Source organism: Aspergillus thermomutatus (assembly GCF_002237265.1).
Source record: "Aspergillus thermomutatus strain HMR AF 39 chromosome Unknown NODE_19, whole genome shotgun sequence".
Lineage (NCBI taxonomy): Eukaryota > Fungi > Ascomycota > Eurotiomycetes > Eurotiales > Aspergillaceae > Aspergillus > Aspergillus thermomutatus.
The window spans coordinates 1-20442 of NW_020798067.1; the positions used below are offsets into that span (position 1 = coordinate 1).

The 20442-nt window shown below is 50.3% G+C and overlaps 8 protein-coding genes across 8 annotated transcripts; 5 read left to right on the plus strand and 3 right to left on the minus strand.

Moving 5' to 3' along the window:
• Positions 1-461: 461 nt before the first annotated feature.
• CDV56_100145 (ferric reductase family protein) lies at positions 462-2483 on the minus strand (the record flags this gene model as incomplete). Its single annotated transcript, XM_026753764.1, has 2 exons — positions 462-2241; positions 2302-2483. 2 exons carry the CDS (start codon positions 2481-2483, stop codon positions 462-464), a joined length of 1962 nt encoding a protein of 653 aa, XP_026617635.1.
• Positions 2484-3338: 855 nt separating this feature from the next.
• CDV56_100700 (copper acquisition factor BIM1-like domain-containing protein) lies at positions 3339-4097 on the plus strand (the record flags this gene model as incomplete). The annotated part of the gene is made up of 1 exon (XM_026754319.1): positions 3339-4097. The coding sequence occupies one exon, from the start codon at positions 3339-3341 to the stop codon at positions 4095-4097; it is 759 nt and encodes a 252-aa protein (XP_026617636.1).
• Positions 4098-4447: 350 nt separating this feature from the next.
• On the minus strand, positions 4448-5114 carry CDV56_100873 (uncharacterized protein; the record flags this gene model as incomplete). The annotated part of the gene is made up of 2 exons (XM_026754492.1): positions 4448-4505; positions 4567-5114. The coding sequence occupies 2 exons, from the start codon at positions 5112-5114 to the stop codon at positions 4448-4450; spliced, it is 606 nt and encodes a 201-aa protein (XP_026617637.1).
• A 1438-nt stretch (positions 5115-6552) lies between these two features.
• On the minus strand, positions 6553-6897 carry CDV56_101196 (uncharacterized protein; the record flags this gene model as incomplete). Its single annotated transcript, XM_026754815.1, has 1 exon — positions 6553-6897. One exon carries the CDS (start codon positions 6895-6897, stop codon positions 6553-6555), a length of 345 nt encoding a protein of 114 aa, XP_026617638.1.
• A 1079-nt stretch (positions 6898-7976) lies between these two features.
• On the plus strand, positions 7977-9728 carry CDV56_101417 (putative amino acid transporter; the record flags this gene model as incomplete). The annotated part of the gene is made up of 8 exons (XM_026755036.1): positions 7977-8149; positions 8216-8229; positions 8292-8364; positions 8412-8743; positions 8794-9152; positions 9206-9403; positions 9453-9596; positions 9645-9728. The coding sequence occupies 8 exons, from the start codon at positions 7977-7979 to the stop codon at positions 9726-9728; spliced, it is 1377 nt and encodes a 458-aa protein (XP_026617639.1).
• A 1496-nt stretch (positions 9729-11224) lies between these two features.
• Positions 11225-13145, plus strand: CDV56_101874 (flavin-containing monooxygenase; the record flags this gene model as incomplete). The annotated part of the gene is made up of 5 exons (XM_026755493.1): positions 11225-11306; positions 11362-11564; positions 11612-11930; positions 11990-12628; positions 12673-13145. The coding sequence occupies 5 exons, from the start codon at positions 11225-11227 to the stop codon at positions 13143-13145; spliced, it is 1716 nt and encodes a 571-aa protein (XP_026617640.1).
• A 538-nt stretch (positions 13146-13683) lies between these two features.
• On the plus strand, positions 13684-19024 carry CDV56_102214 (putative C6 finger domain protein; the record flags this gene model as incomplete). The annotated part of the gene is made up of 15 exons (XM_026755833.1): positions 13684-13831; positions 13874-14364; positions 14420-14632; positions 14679-14723; positions 14769-14941; positions 15437-15669; positions 15720-15900; positions 15946-16483; positions 16535-16573; positions 16619-16669; positions 16728-16984; positions 17030-17589; positions 17970-18135; positions 18191-18630; positions 18681-19024. The coding sequence occupies 15 exons, from the start codon at positions 13684-13686 to the stop codon at positions 19022-19024; spliced, it is 3879 nt and encodes a 1292-aa protein (XP_026617641.1).
• A 337-nt stretch (positions 19025-19361) lies between these two features.
• CDV56_102942 (uncharacterized protein) lies at positions 19362-19711 on the plus strand (the record flags this gene model as incomplete). The annotated part of the gene is made up of 2 exons (XM_026756561.1): positions 19362-19495; positions 19555-19711. 2 exons carry the CDS (start codon positions 19362-19364, stop codon positions 19709-19711), a joined length of 291 nt encoding a protein of 96 aa, XP_026617642.1.
• Positions 19712-20442: the final 731 nt, after the last annotated feature.

Sequence of the window (20442 nt, forward strand, 5' to 3'; positions counted from 1 at the left end):
TCAACATAGGGCCATAACCTGAGAGAATCGGGAAGCGCCAAGTGTCCAATTAGGATGGCTCAGGGGCCAACTATATATAGGCTGACTAAGTCGGGACGCTAAACCTAAACGGGATGGAATCCTGACAGAAGGACCTGGAGTCACCTGACCCGCTTCTCGGTATAGTCACGTGAGGCTCTGACTGCCTGAGGCTCCGAGGCTGCGAACAGGCCAAATGATCCCTCAGTGATAATCGCATTGTCACAATGGCCACCGCGATAGAAAGTAGAGATCAGAAGATTGGATGGGTGTCATCCTACCGTGAGCTCAGCTGCAATCGGTTGTCTGAGGGCGATAGAAATTGGAAGCACAGGGGAACGACCAGGGTAAGTTCGGGTTGAGTCCTTGGAAGTGCTTCCCAGGCTGTCCAAGTTGTGCCCAGCATGGCGACGAATGGAAGAGGGTCGCTAGGTCAGACATTATTAAAAAGCAAACTCTTCGACATAAAGGCAGATTCCCTGAGCTCCTGTCCCCTTGTGAACAGCCCGATCATCTGAAAGTTTAGCAACGCAGTTTCTCACGTCCGAAGTCAAGCGCTTTCCTCCACATACAGCAACCATAGTTTCGCCAAAAGCCTTCTCAACTGGAGTAAGGATGAACTCTTGAAGATTCGCTCTCCTGAGAGAGAAGTGCACTGGTGCTTTGCATCTCGTGTAGGCTTCGGAAGCACTTGCAGAACAAGTGGGAGGAGCAATGTCTCCCTCTTTCCCCATTTGCATAAGTGGTACATGTTCAGGATTTGTGACCAGACTCGTTTGGTTGATCTCAAGTTTCTCCCGTGCTGTGATGGGATTGATCTCTGTATCTGCAGGCGGACTGTATGAGCAGCTACATTCTGATATATCCCTGACATCACCACCATCAGTAAATTCTCGAGAGACAGCTATCTCGATGCGTGCGGAAATCCTTGGGAGGGATTCGGCTTGCGAGGCTAATGCCTTTAGACGGTCAAGATAGCAATCGCAATCCTGTCTCTGCCGCACAAGCCACAGAAACCTGAGCTGAGCAACACATCCCGGATTGCAGAGGATGCTTTCTAGGATTGGCAGTGTAAAAGACGCTCCTGTAGAAGCAGAAATGAGAAGGACGGTTTCAAATGTTTGCCAGGCCGGAGGAGCACCGAATGGACCAACGATGAATGCCGTCATCACTGTCGGTATTTGGGGCTGTGCGGCTTGAGCTTTCTTATAAAGTCGCCTTGAAAAGCCAGAGTGGGCACGAATGGCCAGTTGTGCATCTCTGGTAGCTGATTCTCCGGAGGGTTCTGGGGCAGCGTTGGATATGGTGAAAGGATGAGATTCGATCCATCCAATCCTCGGTATCCAAAGATACAGATGCTGGCCAGGTCTCCAATTGAATCTGGCATCTTTTATTGTGATGATCGTTACCTCGCCGTCTTTCGCCTCAATCTCGGCGCGATACCCAGCGCGCCAGGCAAAGGGATTGGACTTTGCAGCAGCACCTTGGCAGGTGAGATTTCGGTACGCAAACCACAGAGTGTACGCAACCCTGTCGAATGCAATGAACCCAATGGCTATCCATACGTTGTACATTGCATATGATGGGACATGATTATAAAGGAGCCACAGCAGGATCCCAGCAGATGCAAGATGCTGGAGGACAAAGAATTCGTACGCCATGTGTCGCAAAGGTGCGAGTCCAGTTAGATTGGTCCAAAGGAGAACGCACCAAGACCCCATTCCATACTTGACCATAGGCATCATTTCCAATTCAAGGGACACGAAGTCTGCACGGACCCATTCAGCCAGGAAGAAAGCCCCATGTACAGTGACCGAGACGAAAAGGGTTCGAGCGACCCATCGATGAAGCCAATTCAGTCGTTCGTGAGACGACCCGATTAAGAAGCCGATAACGTTGACCTTTCCAGCCAGGATGATCACAAGGGGTATTTGGGTTACAGATATCCAGGCAGCACGGAAGCCGATTCTCTCCCAGTAATATGCGTCGTGCATTACAGCATTGTAGGTAAGCAGGATTGTGATCATGACCCAGTAGGAGAGGATAATCCACATGCGACCCAGGGATGGGGGCGTCATCCAGGACAGTCCCGTCTTGGAAATAGCGAAAACTTGAGGGTAGGAGCTTTCTCGAACAAGGGCAGTGCATGTGGCCAGAAACTGCGAGGCCCAATTGTGCGGCCGCGCAGGTTGAGATACCGAATGTGTGTGGAGCTGCCATATCCTGTAGGAAAGGAACAATTTAGTAGTTTATATTTTCATAGAATGGACAAAATGTATGTACCTGAGTCGAGCATTGAATATGTGCAGACCATGCAGGAGCAAACAAAACCCAATGACAGCAACAATGATATACCAGTACACCGCTGCGAGCCATTGGTTGTATGGACGAAACATGCCGTCTGACGACATGTCCATGCCCCCCATATTTCCCATCATGCCTGCCATACTGTCCATCGAAGCCATATTTGAGAAAGACAGTGCGATTATGAGGCTGCGATGGAGAGAAAGAAGCCTTTCTCTGCAGAAGATGAGCTAATGGTAAACATGGAAGCACAGGGACAAATATTCAGCAATTACACCCCCCAACAGTATTCCTTAATCCTTACACACCATAAGAAAAGCAAATTGGTTTTATCTCCGTAGTTAGTGTCAAAAAAGTCTTCAATATCATGGAGGTGGGAAAGATGACAAAGACAATGTAGTCTACGCACCAACCTCCAGTCTTGTGGTGTTTAATGTGCGCAATTATGCGCATCCTAGTGACTAGTCTAGGTGTCAACCATAGGTAGGTAGTAAGGTACTTATCAGTTACCACTATCACCTCATCCCGGTAAACTCTCGGTCATCCAGGAAATATTAGGTAGGATGCCGAATTCCGGATGGACCACCCAGATTGCTTGATTCTACCATGGATTCAACCCACTGATATGTAGAGATTCTGCATTGTTTGATGCCGTTTACCCGTTATTTCACTTATTAGATGGATGTAAGTCCTAATCCTGAAGCACAGAAGCCCTTTCATGTCTCAGTGGGGTCAGAAAGCTTATATGAACTTTATCCCCTCACCTGGAAGCGCTAGGCACTTTAGTGGTAGACATTTTAAGCGAATAAGGGACTGAATAGATTACCAGAATTCTGCTAAAATGCTTAGCGGTGCTAGGTGAGGGAATAATTAAGCCTTTATTTATGGATGCATCAAGCATCAGAGTCTTTAAATAATAGGTAACAGTTGCCGTCATATTTACTGTGAAACTCCTGCCTGTTCATCTCATATTATTATTATTGCGAAAACTGTATCAATAACAAGGCTCCTACAAGATGGCACGGTTTTCAATTGCAGCTCTTAGTGTGTTGGTCTTGTCAATTAGGCAATGCGCAGCGCACTTTCTTCTGAATTATCCTCCCACAATCGGCTTTGATGACAGCCTCGAAACTACTCCTCCATGCGGCAGCTTCACTGTCGACTTCAGCACGGATAACGTGACTGATTTTCATGTTGGCGGCAACGCCATCGCCGTGACATCCATTCATCCACAAGCAACATGGCTCTTCCGCGCAACTCTCGACATAACTGCAGCAGGGAACTGGACAGCACTACTACCGGCCGTCCAGCAGACCGGTCTCGGTGACTTCTGCGAGCCAGTGGTGACTGTGCCGGCCTCCTGGGCAGGGAAGAAGGGCGTCATTGGCGTCGTCCAAGACGCTCCGGACGGGATTTTGTACCAGGTACGATCGTCCGCCTCGCCCCTTGTATCGCGTACCTGCTTGGATCACATTCTAACGTTGGAGCAACAGTGTGCTGCCGTCAATTTCGTCACTGGAACTCAGCCGGCGCCCAGTTCATGTAAGAATGTGACTGGACTTACGGCCACTTTCACTACGGATGCCTCTCTTTCCAGTCTGCCTGCAGGACCAACTTCGTCCGCGTCGACCACCACCGCAGCCACGACTTCCACGTCTCCATCTCCTTCTGCGAAGTCGGGAGCCGTATCGACCACTTCTTCATATTCAGGAATCGGCGCCATCGTGTGGCTCTCCATGGTTTTCCTTGCGACGATCGGTGTCCTTCTTCTGTGAGAGGGAAGGGGAAGACTGCTGACGTTGTTTCCATTGGTCAGGCATGACATTTGTCATTGCTTGACAATGTAAACATGAAACAGGAATAACGTGATGGAATTCGAGAAAAGTTTGGACGATTCTTCTGTTTCGAATGTGTATAGGGATTGGAGTATTTATCCTGATCTTTCTTAAGTTTCCCACATTACTTGGTAGTCTGCAGCGTATCTTCTTTTAGACTGTTATTTGGCTCCCACCACCTAGACATCTATAGCGCGCATACAGGAACGCGGATGTAGGACCACTGCCTGATCAAAGAATAATGGCAATTTTTCTCGCATGCATATGCCCCTGCACCTCTTGAAACCCCCCTACAGAGCAATAATAGTTGACAAGATCCCTCCAATGACGCAAAGACCAGCCGCCCGCCTATGAGAATTTATCAGTCGATATACCATCAGTCTCTCGTATCTCATTTAAAGCCACTTACAAGGATGGTGACCGTTTCACAGATCCACTCTTCGCAGTTGCCGACGCAGAATGGGTTTCCGCAACCGTACTCGATACAGCAGAAGTCGTCGCTGTCGCGGCTGTGGCGGCTGCCGACACTGCGGATGAGAACTGCGATGTTCCAAAGACGCTATTGCAGTAGCTCTCATACAAGCTCGTTGCAGCAGCAGCGTATGCACTTGTACTCGACTTGCAGACCGTCGCAACACAGTCGGTGAGGACGGACATGGCATCGACGGGCGCATTCAGACATGCACATTGGTTTGTAACGTCGTCGCAGTTGGAGGGGTCCGCAAGACCGATGGGGATGAGGCAGTTGAAAACACACGCTGGTTGCGAAGCTACATTAGGTAGGGCCGTGATCGTATATTCGGCGGCAGAGACATTGAAAGTGGATGTTGCCATGGAGCTCATGCTGCTCGTTGGCATCTCAGTGCTCATGACCATACCGCTGCCTATCGAACTGGTAGTAGATGATGCGGCATGTCCGAGACTCAGAAGTGAACAAAGGACGAGAACACGCTTCATTGTGTCTGAGGCCTTTAATTTAAGAAATCAAGAAGAAGGCTGGAGAGAAGAGGAGGATATTAATTGACCTCAATATGGCATTTGCAAGGGTCAAGGGTCAATAATAAAGCCAACACAAGCAGAGAATGAGCAGCTCATACATATAAAGTTTTTTTGGAGGGCGGGGGTTGTTAACCTGGTACATCTGGTTCAATCTAACGACAATAAACATTATTAGCCTGGGCTCCTGGAGGCTATGATGAGCAAATTCGCGCAGTTTATTTTGAGGAAATCCAGAACTCCAGGTGCTAGGGCGCCATGCAGCACGTGGCGTCTGGTAATTGCATTGCTGCTGCTAGTTAAAACTAAATAGAAGCAGCACAGCTTTTAAGATAATAATAAATGCTCTTGAGCATCCACAGATCATGCAACTCTTCTGAGGAGTTGATGGCAGCTTCGGATGGAATTCCAACAGAAATAAGAAAAATAATTAGCAAAAGCTGCCCTGGACTTGTCATTTTAGCGGTAATTTTAATACAGCCTTCCTACTGGCCGCTTAGGCCTCACTGCCATTACAGTAACAGAACCTATCACAGCTTACCTATCTACTACCTAGGAATATATCAATTTACTCAAATCATGATTCCTACACCCTACAAACACATTATGCATTATGAATGTGTTGAGTACATTCCATTGTTCCACCACCATGGATCCATGGGGCCAACGGTCAACCTCTTGGAGAGCCCTCAGAGGGCCTTCCTGGGAGGCTTCTTCTTCAATATAACAGCTCTATCAACTGCATCTCCTCAGTACCCCTCCTGTTTCGCCTAAAAAAAAGGAAACAAAACTGCATTTAGCGCAGATGCTTCAGGAGTTACCTTCTTACCAAGATGTTGTCTTTGAACCTCTTGAAATGGCTGAACCTTTTTCTCCCAGCGTACGATTTCCTTTGCATCTCACTTGCGCTTTGCTTGCCTACAGCACTGGGAGCCTGAAATGCAGTCGCTATAGATGAGACTATGATCCGTGGCTTTGGGCGTTCTCACCATACATTCAAGATGCCAAATAAGTCAATCAAACAAGGTTACAGCTCTTCGCCTTTGCCGATCAAGGATGTATTCTTTATTGGATATGGACAAGCCGCCATGAGTTTCTTGTGGAGGTTAAAAAGCGAGAGGATATGACCATGACTAGTTCTATGGTTCTTCAATTGGCACAACAAGGATTACCACGTCGCGATAATTACACTATCTACATGGGCAACTACTTCAGTACTATCCCTCTATTCGATCGTCTTCGCCAGTTATGAATCGGTGCTTGTGGGACTACTCGAATCAAGAAGTTTTTTCCCAGGCTATTTTGATCCGAGTTTTATTGCTGAAATCCAGAACACGGATGTTGGATATTGAAGCCTTGGGTCCCGAGCCCATTCCACAGTAATCTGCAACGGTTCTGTTTACTTTCCGCTTTTGTGCAATGCACCTTGCTTGCGGATACGGCGTCCCACGAGGCAGACTCCATTGCCACTGAGAAGTCTTGGGATGAGCTCTTTGGGATTTGTGACGAGTTCAAGAGGCGGATCGGGCAACCGTCCAGCGCTCCAGTCCTGGCTGTGTCGGCGAGTGTGGCTTCGACATTGGAGAGGTGTTTGCGCGGCTTGACCAGTTCCGTCGGCCAAGTCAGGAGCACAAGAGAGATCTCTGGCAGTTGCGTTGCGTGGAGTGTCTTCGTTACGAAAATCCACAGCAGTGAAGGAGAAGCTGCTGCGATGCTTCTTCGGCGTTGCTCTGAATGCCGCCATTCCGTTGTGGGGGGCGGCAGCAACGGCTTAAAGTAGGTCTTAGTTCACCTCTTCAGTGGTAGTACATAGTCATGTAGGCGACCTCCAGAAAGCGCCCTGCCGGATATATAATTACTATCTATTTCTGCCAACATGCCATGCTGACGTTGAGGGAGATCCCGCCTTTCCTTCATAACCCTCCCAACACCTAAGCTAAGCAAAGATTATCCGAACTCCCGGGCACCGATGAGGCCCCGGTTCGACATGAAGCTCCCTTACATGCCGGATCAAGTCCGCTCCCCGGTTGAAGACACCTGAGTCACAGCAGCTTGCCAGTCTGTATGCTTCGTAATTGCACAGGTCCAAAGTTCTAGCGATCAAGAGAAGCCCTCAGAGCAATGAGGATAATTTCCGTTAAACAATCGAGTCCAAGATCTTGGAATCCTTAACATCGTGGCAGGAAGTGCTCGGCATTAATAAGAGAAATTCCCTGATGATATAGGTAGTTTGTCAAGGGAACTATATCTGGCCAATGAAATGCAAGAAAACAGCGGCTAGACTCGGTTGCAGCGGCAGAGGGCTGGAGTGGGCCATTCTTGTTACTCAATTTTAGAAAGATCCTCAGTCATGATTGGACAACTCTTACTTTTAGTCATGAATAAGCTCCACAGCCGCAGGGTCTGTAGAGCTTGAGTCGCCGCGTGCAGATTGGAAGTTTACCTGGGAAATAGGAACAAAAACACGATGACACTTTCCCTCCCAGGAACAGATCCATTACTGCCGATTGTGCTGCGGCATCCGGGGGTTGTGCATCTCTCGTGGGGTTGTTTATCACGTCGTTTTCTAATGCGAATTACCAATTGTTTTCCCAGACAACTCATATTTCCGCAATTCTCCAGATCAACGCCAACACCGCTGAGACCACAGATTCATTGCCACGACCCACCTAGCTGATCTCCAGAAATTTCTTCACCTGCCACTCATATCATCACATCCTCTTCCTCTTCTATCGTCTTGTCAACTCTTGAAATAACTCATCCCCCGTCGTTGCTCGGTTGGATTCCTTCTCGTCACTTCCCTTTCCGGAGCAAACGAAGACAATGGTGTTGGAGGGCGTTCCCCCACCATCGGATCCCAGCGATGCCAAGCAGAGAGATCAGGAGAAGGCGTTCGATGACGGTGCCGACTTGAAACCAATCGACAATACCCCTTACGTTGATCCTTTTGGCGACGAGCAAAATGCAGAGGTCAAGTACAAGACTCTCAAGTGGTGGTACGTATTGCACGTCCTAATCTGTCCATGTCAAGGGTGTCGATTGCTAACGAGGACTTGCTGCAGGCAATGTGGAATGTGTAAGTCGCTGAATGGGAAACGAGTCAACTCGATGTGAATCCAACGTGTCTGACCTGTTTAGTTATGATTGCGGAATCGGTTTCCCTCGGTGTGCTTTCCTTGCCTGCAACTCTGTCGGCCCTCGGTCTGGTCCCGTAAGTGTGTGCTTGGCGGTATGCGCGCTCGTCGCTAATTGTCGCAGCGCGATCATCTTGATAGTCGGTCTTGGTATCCTTGCGCTGTACACGGGCTACACAATTGGACAATTCCGACAATGCTATCCTCATATCCATAACCTTGCTGATGCCGGAGAAATCCTTATGGGGCGGTTCGGTCGTGAGCTGTTCGGTCTGGGCCAGATTCTCTTCTCGATCTTCATCATGGGCAGTCATATTGTCACCTTTACCGTCATGATGAACACAATCACGGACCACGGCACCTGCTCGATTGTCTTTAGCATCGTTGGTATGATCATATGTATGGTGCTCTCGTTGCCCCGGACGATCAAGAACATGACATATATCTCCTTTGCATGTGAGGGCCCCTTTGACCATTCCCCGGAACTGATTACTGACATACTCCAGCTTTCCTGAGTATTTTCTCAGCGGTGATGATCACCATGATTGGCGTTGGAGTCCAGTACAAGGGAGGTGCTAACATCAGTATTACCGCCGAGACCAACATCTATCACGCCTTCACTGGTGTGACCAACATTGTCTTCGCGTACTGTGCCCACGTTGCGTTCTTCGGTCTCATTGCGGAAATGGAGGACCCTAAGGAGTTTCCCAAGTCCCTGTGCATGCTGCAGTTCTTCGAGATTGCGCTCTACGTGGCCGCTGCCATTGTCATCTACTACTATGTTGGAAACGACGTTGTGTCGCCTGCGCTGGGTTCTGCCGGTCCTCTGCTGAAGAAGGTTGCCTTTGGTATTGCTATTCCTACTGTAGGTGCATCTCATCTTATTCATCTGCTGTGTGAACACTCACAATATCCTAGATTGTCGGAGCTGGTGTCGTCAATGGCCATGTTGGATTGAAATACATCTACGTCCGTATCTTCCGCAAGTCTGGCCGCATGCATAAGCGCGATCTTCTTTCTATTGGCTCCTGGATTGCCATCGGGTTAAGCTGCTGGATTATTGCCTGGATCATCGCCGAGGGTATTCCTTCTTTTACTAATATCGTCAGCTTGATTGTAGGTCATAACTCTCTACCTGTTAATATCAAATACTCACAGATCACAGAGTTCTCTCTTCGCCAGTTGGTTCAGTTACGGTCTCCCCGGTGTGTACTGGTTGCACATCAATTGGGGTAGATGGTTTTCATCTCCTCGGAAGATATGCTTGACTATTATCAACATATTGATTGTCGGTATCGGTGCCACCATGGTAAGTTTTCTTGATTCTAATCTGAGATGAAGAGACTAATCAAGACAGTGTGGCCTGGGATTGTATGTCTCCGGCAAGGCTATCCACGACGACTCCTCCAACGCCAGCTTTACTTGCGCCAATACTGCTTGAGCTAAGGCGCACGTGCATGACACGATTTTGGTTTTGGTATACTGTTTGAAGCGTACGATGACTACACGAGAATCAGATTAGATCATGGCGTCAGCGGAATTGATGGGGGGAAGTTTAGACTTGGGCTTGTATATAGACTTTCTTTGAATATAACGTGATATGCATTTATATCTTTGTCAATTCTTCGTCTTTCGATGGCCGTCAGCTCGGGACAGAACAGCTAGACTGACGATCATATGCCATGTCAGTGTTATTGCTCATAAGCTTTATCTCTGGAGTCACCGTGCGCAAATACTTTACTGCGATAAGCAGAGATATCACAATGGTGGTGTTCTTCATACTGTTAGCGTGTGCCAGTTGTCGATCGGGCCAGGAGTGACCAGCGGTATATTGAGGGCCGAGCGGCAAATTAGAGGCTTGAGAGCCATATACAGGTTTGTCAAAACTCATCCGGGTATGTATGGAAATTTTGAAAGAACAAAAAAGGGAAAAAAAAAAAAAGAAAAGAAAAGAAATGACAAAAAAGAAATTGAAATGACAAGAGTGGGATTCGAACCCACGCCATCATACGATGATGAGGAAACTCGGGAGAGTCTGGTATTAAGGTGGACCTTAACCTCACGCCTTGGACCAACTCGGCCATCTTGCCTGATGATGTGATATCGCCCCGGTTATGGCTATATGAGACAGATTAAGCTGTATCGGGCAGATAATAGGGGAGTTATCATAGGAATAGTTCTGGCAAAGTCAATGACACAATGATCCGATAGGAACCTGACTGTGACGCCCTTAGACCGTCGAATGTCCCACAGTGCAGCGAGACAGCGAGGCCGGTGGCTTCAAGTAGCGGTATGTCGGGCTGGCCATTATCGTGGAATATATTGCGCGTGATTGCCTTGCAGGTGATGTGTACAATCCTGGAAGTACCCAGCTGCAGCAAGGAGTGATATAGTAGGGTATTTGAGTTTACAAAGCGCCATTGCAGTATTTAATGATTGTTAGGATCAAATCGAGCATGCAGCTTCGTTACTGAACACTCTACCAAATGATCGCTGATCGTTACACAGTGCGCTCCTACCTTACACCCCCATCAGTCCATCGAATCACACACTTCCTGATCTGCATAATATGTCGATCAACATCCGAAGATCCCGCAATGATATCCTCGGCAGATAACAAACAGTCGAATCAGCTCTGGGAACCTAGTACTCCGTAAGAGTAACCTTAATCCCCGCACTCCCCGCATGCAGAGCTTCAAATCCCGACTTGTAGTTGTGCCATTTATGCTTTGTCTCTAGGTGTTTCTCCATGGATCGGTTAGTCTGGACGAGTAGGTTCTTTGAGTGTATGTCCACTATCCGAGGTATTGACAAAGCCCAGAGGTGTCGATTGCCGGTGACTGACTCGTGCGGGGTCCTTGTGCTTGATATAAGTGCTCTGGAAGGTAGTTTCTAGTGACCCACCAGACCTTCACTTTAATAACCTCAATCGTAAAGATGGCTCCAGATGTAGGAAGACATGTAGGAAATAAGGACTTTACCCGCTCGACTGTGGTCATCATCGGAGCGGGCATCTCCGGTTTGTACCACGCATTTCTACGCTCCTCAATCCTTCAGCTTCTGACACGAGACAGGATTGGCCACGGCCATCGACCTCATCAGACGAAGCAAGTGCCACAATTTCATCATCCTGGAGAAGAGTAGCGGGGTCGGAGGCACATGGAACGACAACCGCTATCCCGGATCGTGCTGCGACGTCTGGAGTTCCCTGTACAGTTACTCGTTTGAACAGAAGCCCGATTGGACCAGGGAATATCCAGGCCAAGAGGAGATATTGGTATTGCCGCCCTGTGACCAACGGTGTCAACAAGCTGACCGGAACAGGGTTATCTGATCGGTGTAGCTCAAAAGTACGGCCTGTACAAGCACATCCGGTTCAACTCGGCTGTTGAGGAGGCACGATGGGACGACTCGGACCTCAAATGGAAGGTCAGAGTCCAGGTCTCCGGAGGAAAAGACAGCCAGTACCTCGAGTCCTACGAAATCACCACCGACTTTCTCGTCTCGGCTGTCGGACAGCTGAACGTCCCCCGCATGCCCGACATCCCCGGGCTGGAAGACTACCAGGGCAAACTGATGCATTCCGCCCGGTGGGACTGGAGCTACGACTGGACAGCGAAGAGAATCGCCGTCATTGGAAATGGTCAGTCATCGCCCATCACCGCGTCTTGCTCAAGCAATAGTCAAGTAACAGTGCATAAGGCGCAACCGCCGCCCAGATCATCCCTGAAATTGCCAAAACCGCCTCGCACGTCTCCGTCTACCAGCGCACCCCCAACTGGGTCATCCCGCGCCTAGATAAACCCGTCGGTGCTGTGCAAAGAGCTCTGCTGACATATATCCCGCCCATCCGGTGGCGCAAACGAGCGCTCATGATGGATTTCCGGGAATGGTTCCACGATGCCGTCACGGATGGTGACTCGGCGCTCGCGAATGTGATCCGCAAGTCGTGTCTCGATGCCATGCGGGCGCAGTTGCCCGATAGGCCGGATTTGTGGGAGGTGTTGACGCCGACGTACTCTCCGGGATGTAAACGGGTGATTATCTCGGATGATTACTATCCTGCGTTGAGCAAGGAGCATGTGGATCTGGAGACTCGTCCCATCAAGCGGATTACGGAAACGGGGATCGAGACCGCTGACGGCGAGACGAAGGAGTTTGACCTCATTGTTGTGGCGACGGGGTTCAGAACGGTCGAGTTCATGTATCCCATCCAGATCAAGGGCGCGAATGGTCGTTCTCTATCGGATATCTGGAAGGAGGGGGCAACGGCGTACTATGGTGTGACGGTGGAGGATTTGCCTAATTTCGCCATGTTATATGGGCCAAACACTAATCTCGGTTGGTCACTCACTTTGAAGAGTGGAGAGATGCTGACGGCTCAGGGCATAACTCGATTATCTTGATGATCGAAGCTCAATCAAGGTACATCAGCACACTAGTGAGCCAGATGCTCCAGGCGCAGAGGGACGGTCAGAGGCTGGCACTGCGTCCTAAGCCTGAAGCTGTGAAGAAGTTCAACGAGCATATCCAGGCAGCCCTGAAAGAAAGCAGTTTTGCCGACCCCCACTGCAGTAGCTGGTACAAGACCGAGGATGGACGCATCACCAATAACTGGCACAGTACGGTCATCGACTACCAGAACGAACTATCCAGCGTCCGGTGGGACGACTATATTGCCGAAGGAACTGGCAAGTCTTTGATTGGGAAGAAGAAAGAAACGTATATTGGACGGGTGAGAGAGGAGACGTTGATCAGCAACACCTCGCTTCTCTGGGGGGCGGCCAGTGTTGCGGTGGCATTGGGAGGATACTATCTCAAGGGGAGTGCTTTGTTGAGAGGAAGCCGAGTGAGATGATTGCAATTCTGAATGGACCGGCTCTCGTTTGCTAGATGTGCTAGACGCCGATGTTGATGCAACTACTCTGTGGTTGTAGTACAAATGGAACGTTCATTGTAGGACTTGTGCATAAATTCCCCAATTCTGCTTGGATTCCTGGTCTTTGCTCGGGATCTGCAGATAAATAGCATACACCGAGTGTACATCGTCAGATAAGGCGCGTCGCTTATCATGATTACTGTCTATGCGGGTCAGTCTCATTGCTGACCTGCTTATCCTCTTACACTCATACGCGATAATCGTATGATCTTGCAAGACCTATTCAGATCCCGACGAAGATGATACATACCCATTTGTGTTACTCCGAGAGCAATATGCAAAGACCGAGGAGTTGTCATCCGGATGGACTGATGTGAGCATGCAGCTTCAAAGTACAACATGGCCCGAGCCCTTTTAACGCATATATAAAGGTCTCGAGACTCGACTCTGTGTCCCCTTCATCATCGATCTACAGACCGAAAACGAAGTAACTCAGGCTCATATCACTCTCGCTACCATGGCACCAGTCTTGAAAAAGTACAAGGCCGCAGCAGTCAACGCTGAGCCCGGCTGGTTTGACCTCGAGGAGTCTGTCCGCCGTACCATCCACTGGATTGACGAAGCCGGCCAAGCTGGCTGCAAACTCATCGCCTTCCCTGAACTATGTGAGTGACCTCCTTGTGTCACCAGCCGTACTGACTCTTCAGGGATCCCCGGATACCCCTACTGGGCCTGGAAGGTCAACTACCAGGAGAGCCTGCCTCTGCTGAAGAAGTACAGGGAGAACAGCCTGCCCTCGGACTCGGAGGAGATGCGCCGCATCCGCAACGCCGCCCGCGCCAACAAGATCTACGTCTCCCTGGGCTACTCCGAGGTCGACCTTGCGAGTCTGTACACGACGCAGGTCCTGATCTCTCCCACCGGCGATATTCTCAACCACCGCCGCAAGATCCGGGCCACCCACGTCGAGCGCCTGGTCTTTGGCGACGGCACCGGCGACACAACCGAGTCGGTGACGCAGACGGAGATCGGCCGCGTGGGCCATCTGAATTGCTGGGAGAACATGAACCCGTTCATGAAGGCGTATGCGGCCTCGCTGGGCGAACAGGTGCATGTCGCCGCCTGGCCGCTCTACCCGGGCAAGGAGACGCTCAAGTACCCGGATCCGTTTACGAATGTGGCCGAGGCAAATGCGGACGTAAGGCAATCTTTGACTCTGGGTATTTCCGGCTCTGAACTAACAGATGGCCCAGCTGGTCACGCCTGCGTATGCCATCGAAACGGGCACATTCACCCTGGCCCCATGGCAGACCATCACCGCCGAAGGAATCAAGCTCAACACGCCCCCGGGTAAGGAGCTGGAGGACCCTCATATCTACAACGGCCATGGTCGTATCTTTGGCCCAGACGGACAGAATCTCGTCCCTCATCCGGACAAGGACTTTCAGGGCCTTTTGTTTGTTGATGTAAGCACAACAGTTCGTGGCGTATGTCAGAAACTAATTTTGATAGATTGACCTGGATGAATGCCATCTCTCCAAGTCCCTCGCAGACTTTGTAAGTCTGACACTGCATAGAACGAGCGAAGCTAATGCACCCCAGGGAGGTCACTACATGCGTCCGGACCTGATCCGACTGCTGGTCGACACCAACCGGAAGGACCTCGTCGTTCATGAAGACCGTGTGAACGGGGGAGTTGCGTATACTCGTACGGTGGATCGGGTTGGACTGTCGGCGCCTTTGGAGGCCGTCAGCCAGGAGGTTGAGCATGAGAAGTGAGACATTTCCCTGTCAAACTCACCCCTCTTTGTCTGTTCGCTCCAGGTATTTTTAGTATCCGTCAATGGTAATGTAGACTGGCATTGGAAGTCTGCATGTTCTGCCCATGATAAGCTGAAGTTTAGTTGCAGATTCTAAATCAATACGGAGTAGCAGAAAAATAATCCGATTAAATGTCAAACAAGACGAAGATTTCCATTTCTCCACAAATCATACGATCCTGACTTATCTCTGTAAGATGCAGCCATAAAAGGTGAAGCAAGGCGGGTTCTGCTCGGTGTCTGCTCCCGGGGTTTGCCACCGGGATTTCTTCAAAGTCTGCAACCCAATCTTCCAAACGGCATCTGCTCTCCCTTGTATAATGATCAATAAAAGTCACCATGACTACTCCCGTACGCCGAAGATTTCATCGTCCACCTGTCAAGGTTGCTTGTCTGGCCTGGTAATCCCCCTAACCACCGAGTAAGAGCGACAGCTGATGACTGAGATAGTCGCGCATCACGGATCCGATGCGACGGCCAGGAAAAATGTGCGAATTGCATTTCCCGGGAGAAAACATGCTGCTATGTCCCCAGCAAGCGAGGGGGAGCGAGGATTCCTCGCAACAAGTGCAAGAGCACACCCTCGTCATCTTCCACCGTACAGACTGTAGATGAAAAGGATGAAAGACGGCACGAGTCAACACCTAGTGCAGAGGGATCATGGAAGTCGAACAATGAGGATGGTACATTTTGCCGAGTTACACTTGATTTCAAAATGCAACTAACAGATCAGACCTTCTCGATCACCTCCTGAGTCTAGGGAGACCTGGTGCGGGACTACGCAGCGTCGAAAGCTCGGTGGCCGAGATGGAGCACATCTTTGACCATATCTTCGGGGCTGAGAATCCTCCTTTCGCTGAAAGCGATGAGCCTGTCTCGGATCTGTTGCAGGTATATGGCAGCGACGAGGACATGTATGCGACCTGGATCTCCGTTCCGACAGTCTACTGACGGGTCAGACTCGATGCCTACTACGTCTTCATCCATCTCTACTATCCTATCCTACCTCCTCCGGAACGACTCCCGGCATACAATCGTCCAATAAATGGAAACTCGACGTTCCGACCGTCCAGTCCGCTAAGCCTTGCCATCTCTGCCATCCTCGTCCTCATCCCGCACCCCGGGATCAAGCAACCGTCGACGGCGGAGGACACGCGGCTTCGACGAAACGCGGCCCACAGATACGCGCAGTCGGCTCTCGAAGCAGTAGATGCGGATCTGGAATTACTCGATTCCTCGTCTGACCCGTCCAGAGCACTTAGTGACGGGGCGCAGATGATCGCCCGGCAACCATTCCATCCGAAAGTGCCCGTGCCACTCGAGGCCATTCTAGCACTTGTACTATTGAGTGTGTATGAATATGCCCAGCGTGGGAATATCAGGAAGATGTGCAATCGGGCGGGACAGGCCTTGACTGCTGCGATGAGCATGTCGTTGCATGAGATGGTCGAGGAGGACGAATACGCCGAGGCGCGTCGGAGAGCTTGGTGGATTACTGTTTGTGACTGTTCTTGAAGTAAGGTATATGATTCTGGCTAACTATGGCAGTATTTGACCGTCTGTCAAGGCTCGATAGTCAGCGGGATGGTAGGTATCCTGATTCCTTCCAAGGTCGTGTTCTAATCTTCGTAGCCGGCCGCTTTCAACTTGTACGACCCACGCTTTGTGACGCCGTATCCCGAGGTGGGAACTTCTTCCTGGATCATATAATGAAGATGGATTAACTCTCCGATTGACTCAGGGATGGAAACTCCTCATTGAGGCGCAGCAGACAATCCTCGAGGCCACCACGTTCGTCCACGATCTCGACCAGACCGTCAAATCTCGGTTCAAAGCGTCCTGGATCTCGAGTCGAATGACAGAACTAGACCATCAAATCACGACCCTTCTTCTTCTCTGCAGAAGTTCATCCTTATCCACAGCTGTCTCACCGTTGGACTCGCCGGAAAAGATAGCCTCACAGACAATCAACCAGATTGCGGAGATCAAGCTGCACAGGTACGGCAATCGGCATTTTCTTTACTATCGTGCTGACCATCTCAGCGCTCGCATCAAAGTCCACCGATTCTGCGCCTTCTCGGACATCCCCGTCTTCCGCAAACGCCACTGCGATCTTCAACCCGAATGCTGTGGCATCGAGTCCGCGGAATCCGCCATCCCCTCGCCCCCGGAAGATATCCCCCTTCCATCCATCATGAAGTCTGATCTTCCCGATCTCAACTTTCCTTTCTCCTCGCATGCATCGTCCAAGATATGTCTCCAGTCTGCGCTGAACATCGTCACGCTGGTCGATAACCTCCCCTACCCAAATCCGGACCATACCATCCCCTTGACCCTTCCCCCGTATCTGTCCAATGCTTCCCGTGTAGAAATCCCCCGAACGATGCCGACCTTCGCCTGCTGCGTCATGCAGTCGAGCTACGCGATGCTGATGCTGTATCTCAAGGCGCGGTCCAAACATGCCAATAGTCCCGAGGACTCGGTGTCCGCCAAGGGTCTGTCGCTAACGGGGTTTCTGAACGAATTGCAGCAGAATCTCCGACTTGTGTCGAAAATTCTGGCGAATTATGCGATTGCCGCTGAGGCGTTGCAGGGCATGAAGGGTGAGTTTTCTTTCCTTTTCCTTCTGTATTGCTGTGCTGAGTGGACGGGTTAGAGGAGGTATCGCATTGGGCTTTTTTGGAGGGTTGATCTGTAGGACAGGGTAGAATACCAGCCAATGAATCTTCTCAACTCGTAAACACTCGCGGAATTTGATTCCGCTCGGTCTTTGCTCTTCTCCTTGAAGTGATAAGGGCCGAGGATCATCTTGCTGATTGCTTTAGCGTAAGCGCTGGCTATTGGAGGGAGCTTATCATGCGGGGTCAATAGAGGGAGGGGTCAACGGACAAAGGACCGCATAAATAGGTAGTCCTTCTTAGCATACTCCCTTAGCCTCTTCGCTGGGAGTTTGACACTAGAGCAGCTGATACAATGGCTACAGCTCAGTCTTCCGTACGTGTCGCCGTCACCCAGGCCGAACCAGCATGGCTCAATCTCGCAGACGGCGTAGCCAAGACCTGTAGGCTCATGACTGAGGCAGCGCGAGAAGGAGCCCAGCTCATCGCCTTTCCCGAGTGCTGGATCCCCGGTTATCCAGCGTGGATATGGTAGAGCCCCCGGCCTTGGCCTTCCATGTCCATGGGCTACGATTAATATGGATAGGACAAGGAATCTCGACCCGGAACTCAACATCGAGTACATGAAGAACTCCCTCAAGCTCGACAGCCCCGAGATGGACCAGATCAAAGCCTGCGCCCGCGGAAACGCCATTGCAGTCTCCCTGGGCTTCTCCGAGTACGACCACGGCTCGGTCTACATCGCCCAAGTCCTCGTCGGGGCAGACGGGGAGGTCAAGGCCCACCGTCGGAAGATGAAACCAACACACATGGAACGGACGATTTTCGGGGACGCCTCGGGCGAATGTTTCGACAATGTGGTGCAACTGCCCTTTGCGCGCGTCGGCCATCTCTCGTGCTGGGAGCATATCCAGCCCTTGCTCAAGTATTATACGTACTCCCTGCGAGAGCAGATCCATGTCGCGGCGTGGCCGCCTCTGTATCCGCATTCGGGAGGGGGAGATCTGTGGTCTATGTCGGCTGAGGGTATCTCCTGCGAGTATTTCTTTCTCGGTCAAGATGCTGAGGCGATGTAGGTTGCCAGAATCTTTCCCGGACGTACGCGATCGAATCGCAGACATTCGTCCTTCATTGTACGACTGTTATCTCCGACGCGGGAATACAGAAAATGAAGACGGGGAGTGGATTGCTCATGGCCACTCCTGGGGGTGGCTCGTCGGCCGTCTTTGGACCGGATGGACGTCGATTGACGCCAGAGGTGGAGAGCACGGTCGAGAAGATCCTTTACGCCGACTTGGATATGGATCAGATTCTGGCGACTAAGATGTTTGCCGATGCGTTGGGACACTATAGTCGGCCGGATCTGATGCGGTTGAGTGTGTCCAAGGAGAGGAGGAAGAGGGTAACTGAGGACGAGTAGTATTGTGTTGATGTTCCTGCTGCGATCTTACTCCATCTGCTGTCAAGAGATGGTCTAGTTGCCATCTAGAACAGTGAATTCTAGAAAATGTCTTAAAAGAATGGTGCAGGGCAAATGATACGTCATTAGTTATGAATTGATTCCGTGAATATCCTACACAATTCACTCTTTTCTCGCGTAATCTGCATCCTCTCACTTTCTCTCTCTTCTACTCATTTCACCTTCTTCCTCTCCATCTCTCCCCCAACACAGAGAAACCTCTTCCTCCTCATCTTAAACCACACTACCTTGACAACATACCAAAAGAAACCTCATCTACTGGCAACGATCGCCCAATATGACGCCTCGCCTCCGCTCCCCTCAGCCATGCATCGGCAGGCTTCGCGAAATCAGAGACCACTTGAACCAGTTAAACAGCATAATCCGAGAAGAATTCTCACGTCTGGATAACGAGACCCTCGAGCTGATCCAGTAAGTTGCTGTATTTGGCGTCTGGATGCAACGAACAAAGACTGAGGTCGGCTTGTTAGTGTGGAGCGCCAGCTTACTCGAGCCGAGTTTTCCAAAAGACGTTTGCAGATCCTCATTGAGCAGGAGATGTTGTTGTCTTGGATCAAGATGTACGGGGACTTGGTTGACGAGCTCGGTCAGATGAAGGACGCCGACAAGAACTTTGACGAGGATTGAATCTGCTGCTTGGGATACTCGTACATCTGAGTTATGGCCCTTCTGGGTGATGGGGACTGTCGTGTACTCAGCCAATTGCTTCAGAATCATGTTCCTGCAATATCACTCGCACTGTTGACTATTCCTTTAATACCATTGCGTACACTTCTTGTCTGGATTATAGCGATGCGGTATTCGATCCATAGAGTGAGTTGGCTGGTTCTCGCCATCCCGTAGTGCCAGCGTCACCCTGGATGCCCTCGGTTAGGCCTCGAAGCGGACGAGGTAGTAGGTTTTATTGAACACTCGAGACATCCACTGAGGTGAAAGATTGTTGTGCTTCCGGTCATGAGTCGTGCTTGACTCTGCAGGCCGCCTCGCACCTATCGGATGATTTGAAAGTCAAGAAACTGTAGCAAAGTGATAGTCTGGATCCCTCTATGAACATGAGGGTCGGCATTTAGAAAATCCATATCAACAGTGTATTACACGCACAAGTATCCGAGAATATCATGGCGACAAACACTGTACTGCAGACAGGCCGTATCGATCGTTTTCAGTGCCAGAAACAGGATACGAATAAAAACATCGTACAGCCCCCTTCTTATATCCCACATTCTTCAGTCCCCTCTCTCCACAAGCCTGCGTCGTTCATACCACTTGCAGTACCTCGCCATTCTCCTGCCGGTAGTATCAACTGACATGGCGACGATATGAGTCATTGCTGCGGCTTGTATTTCGTACCTTTAGCT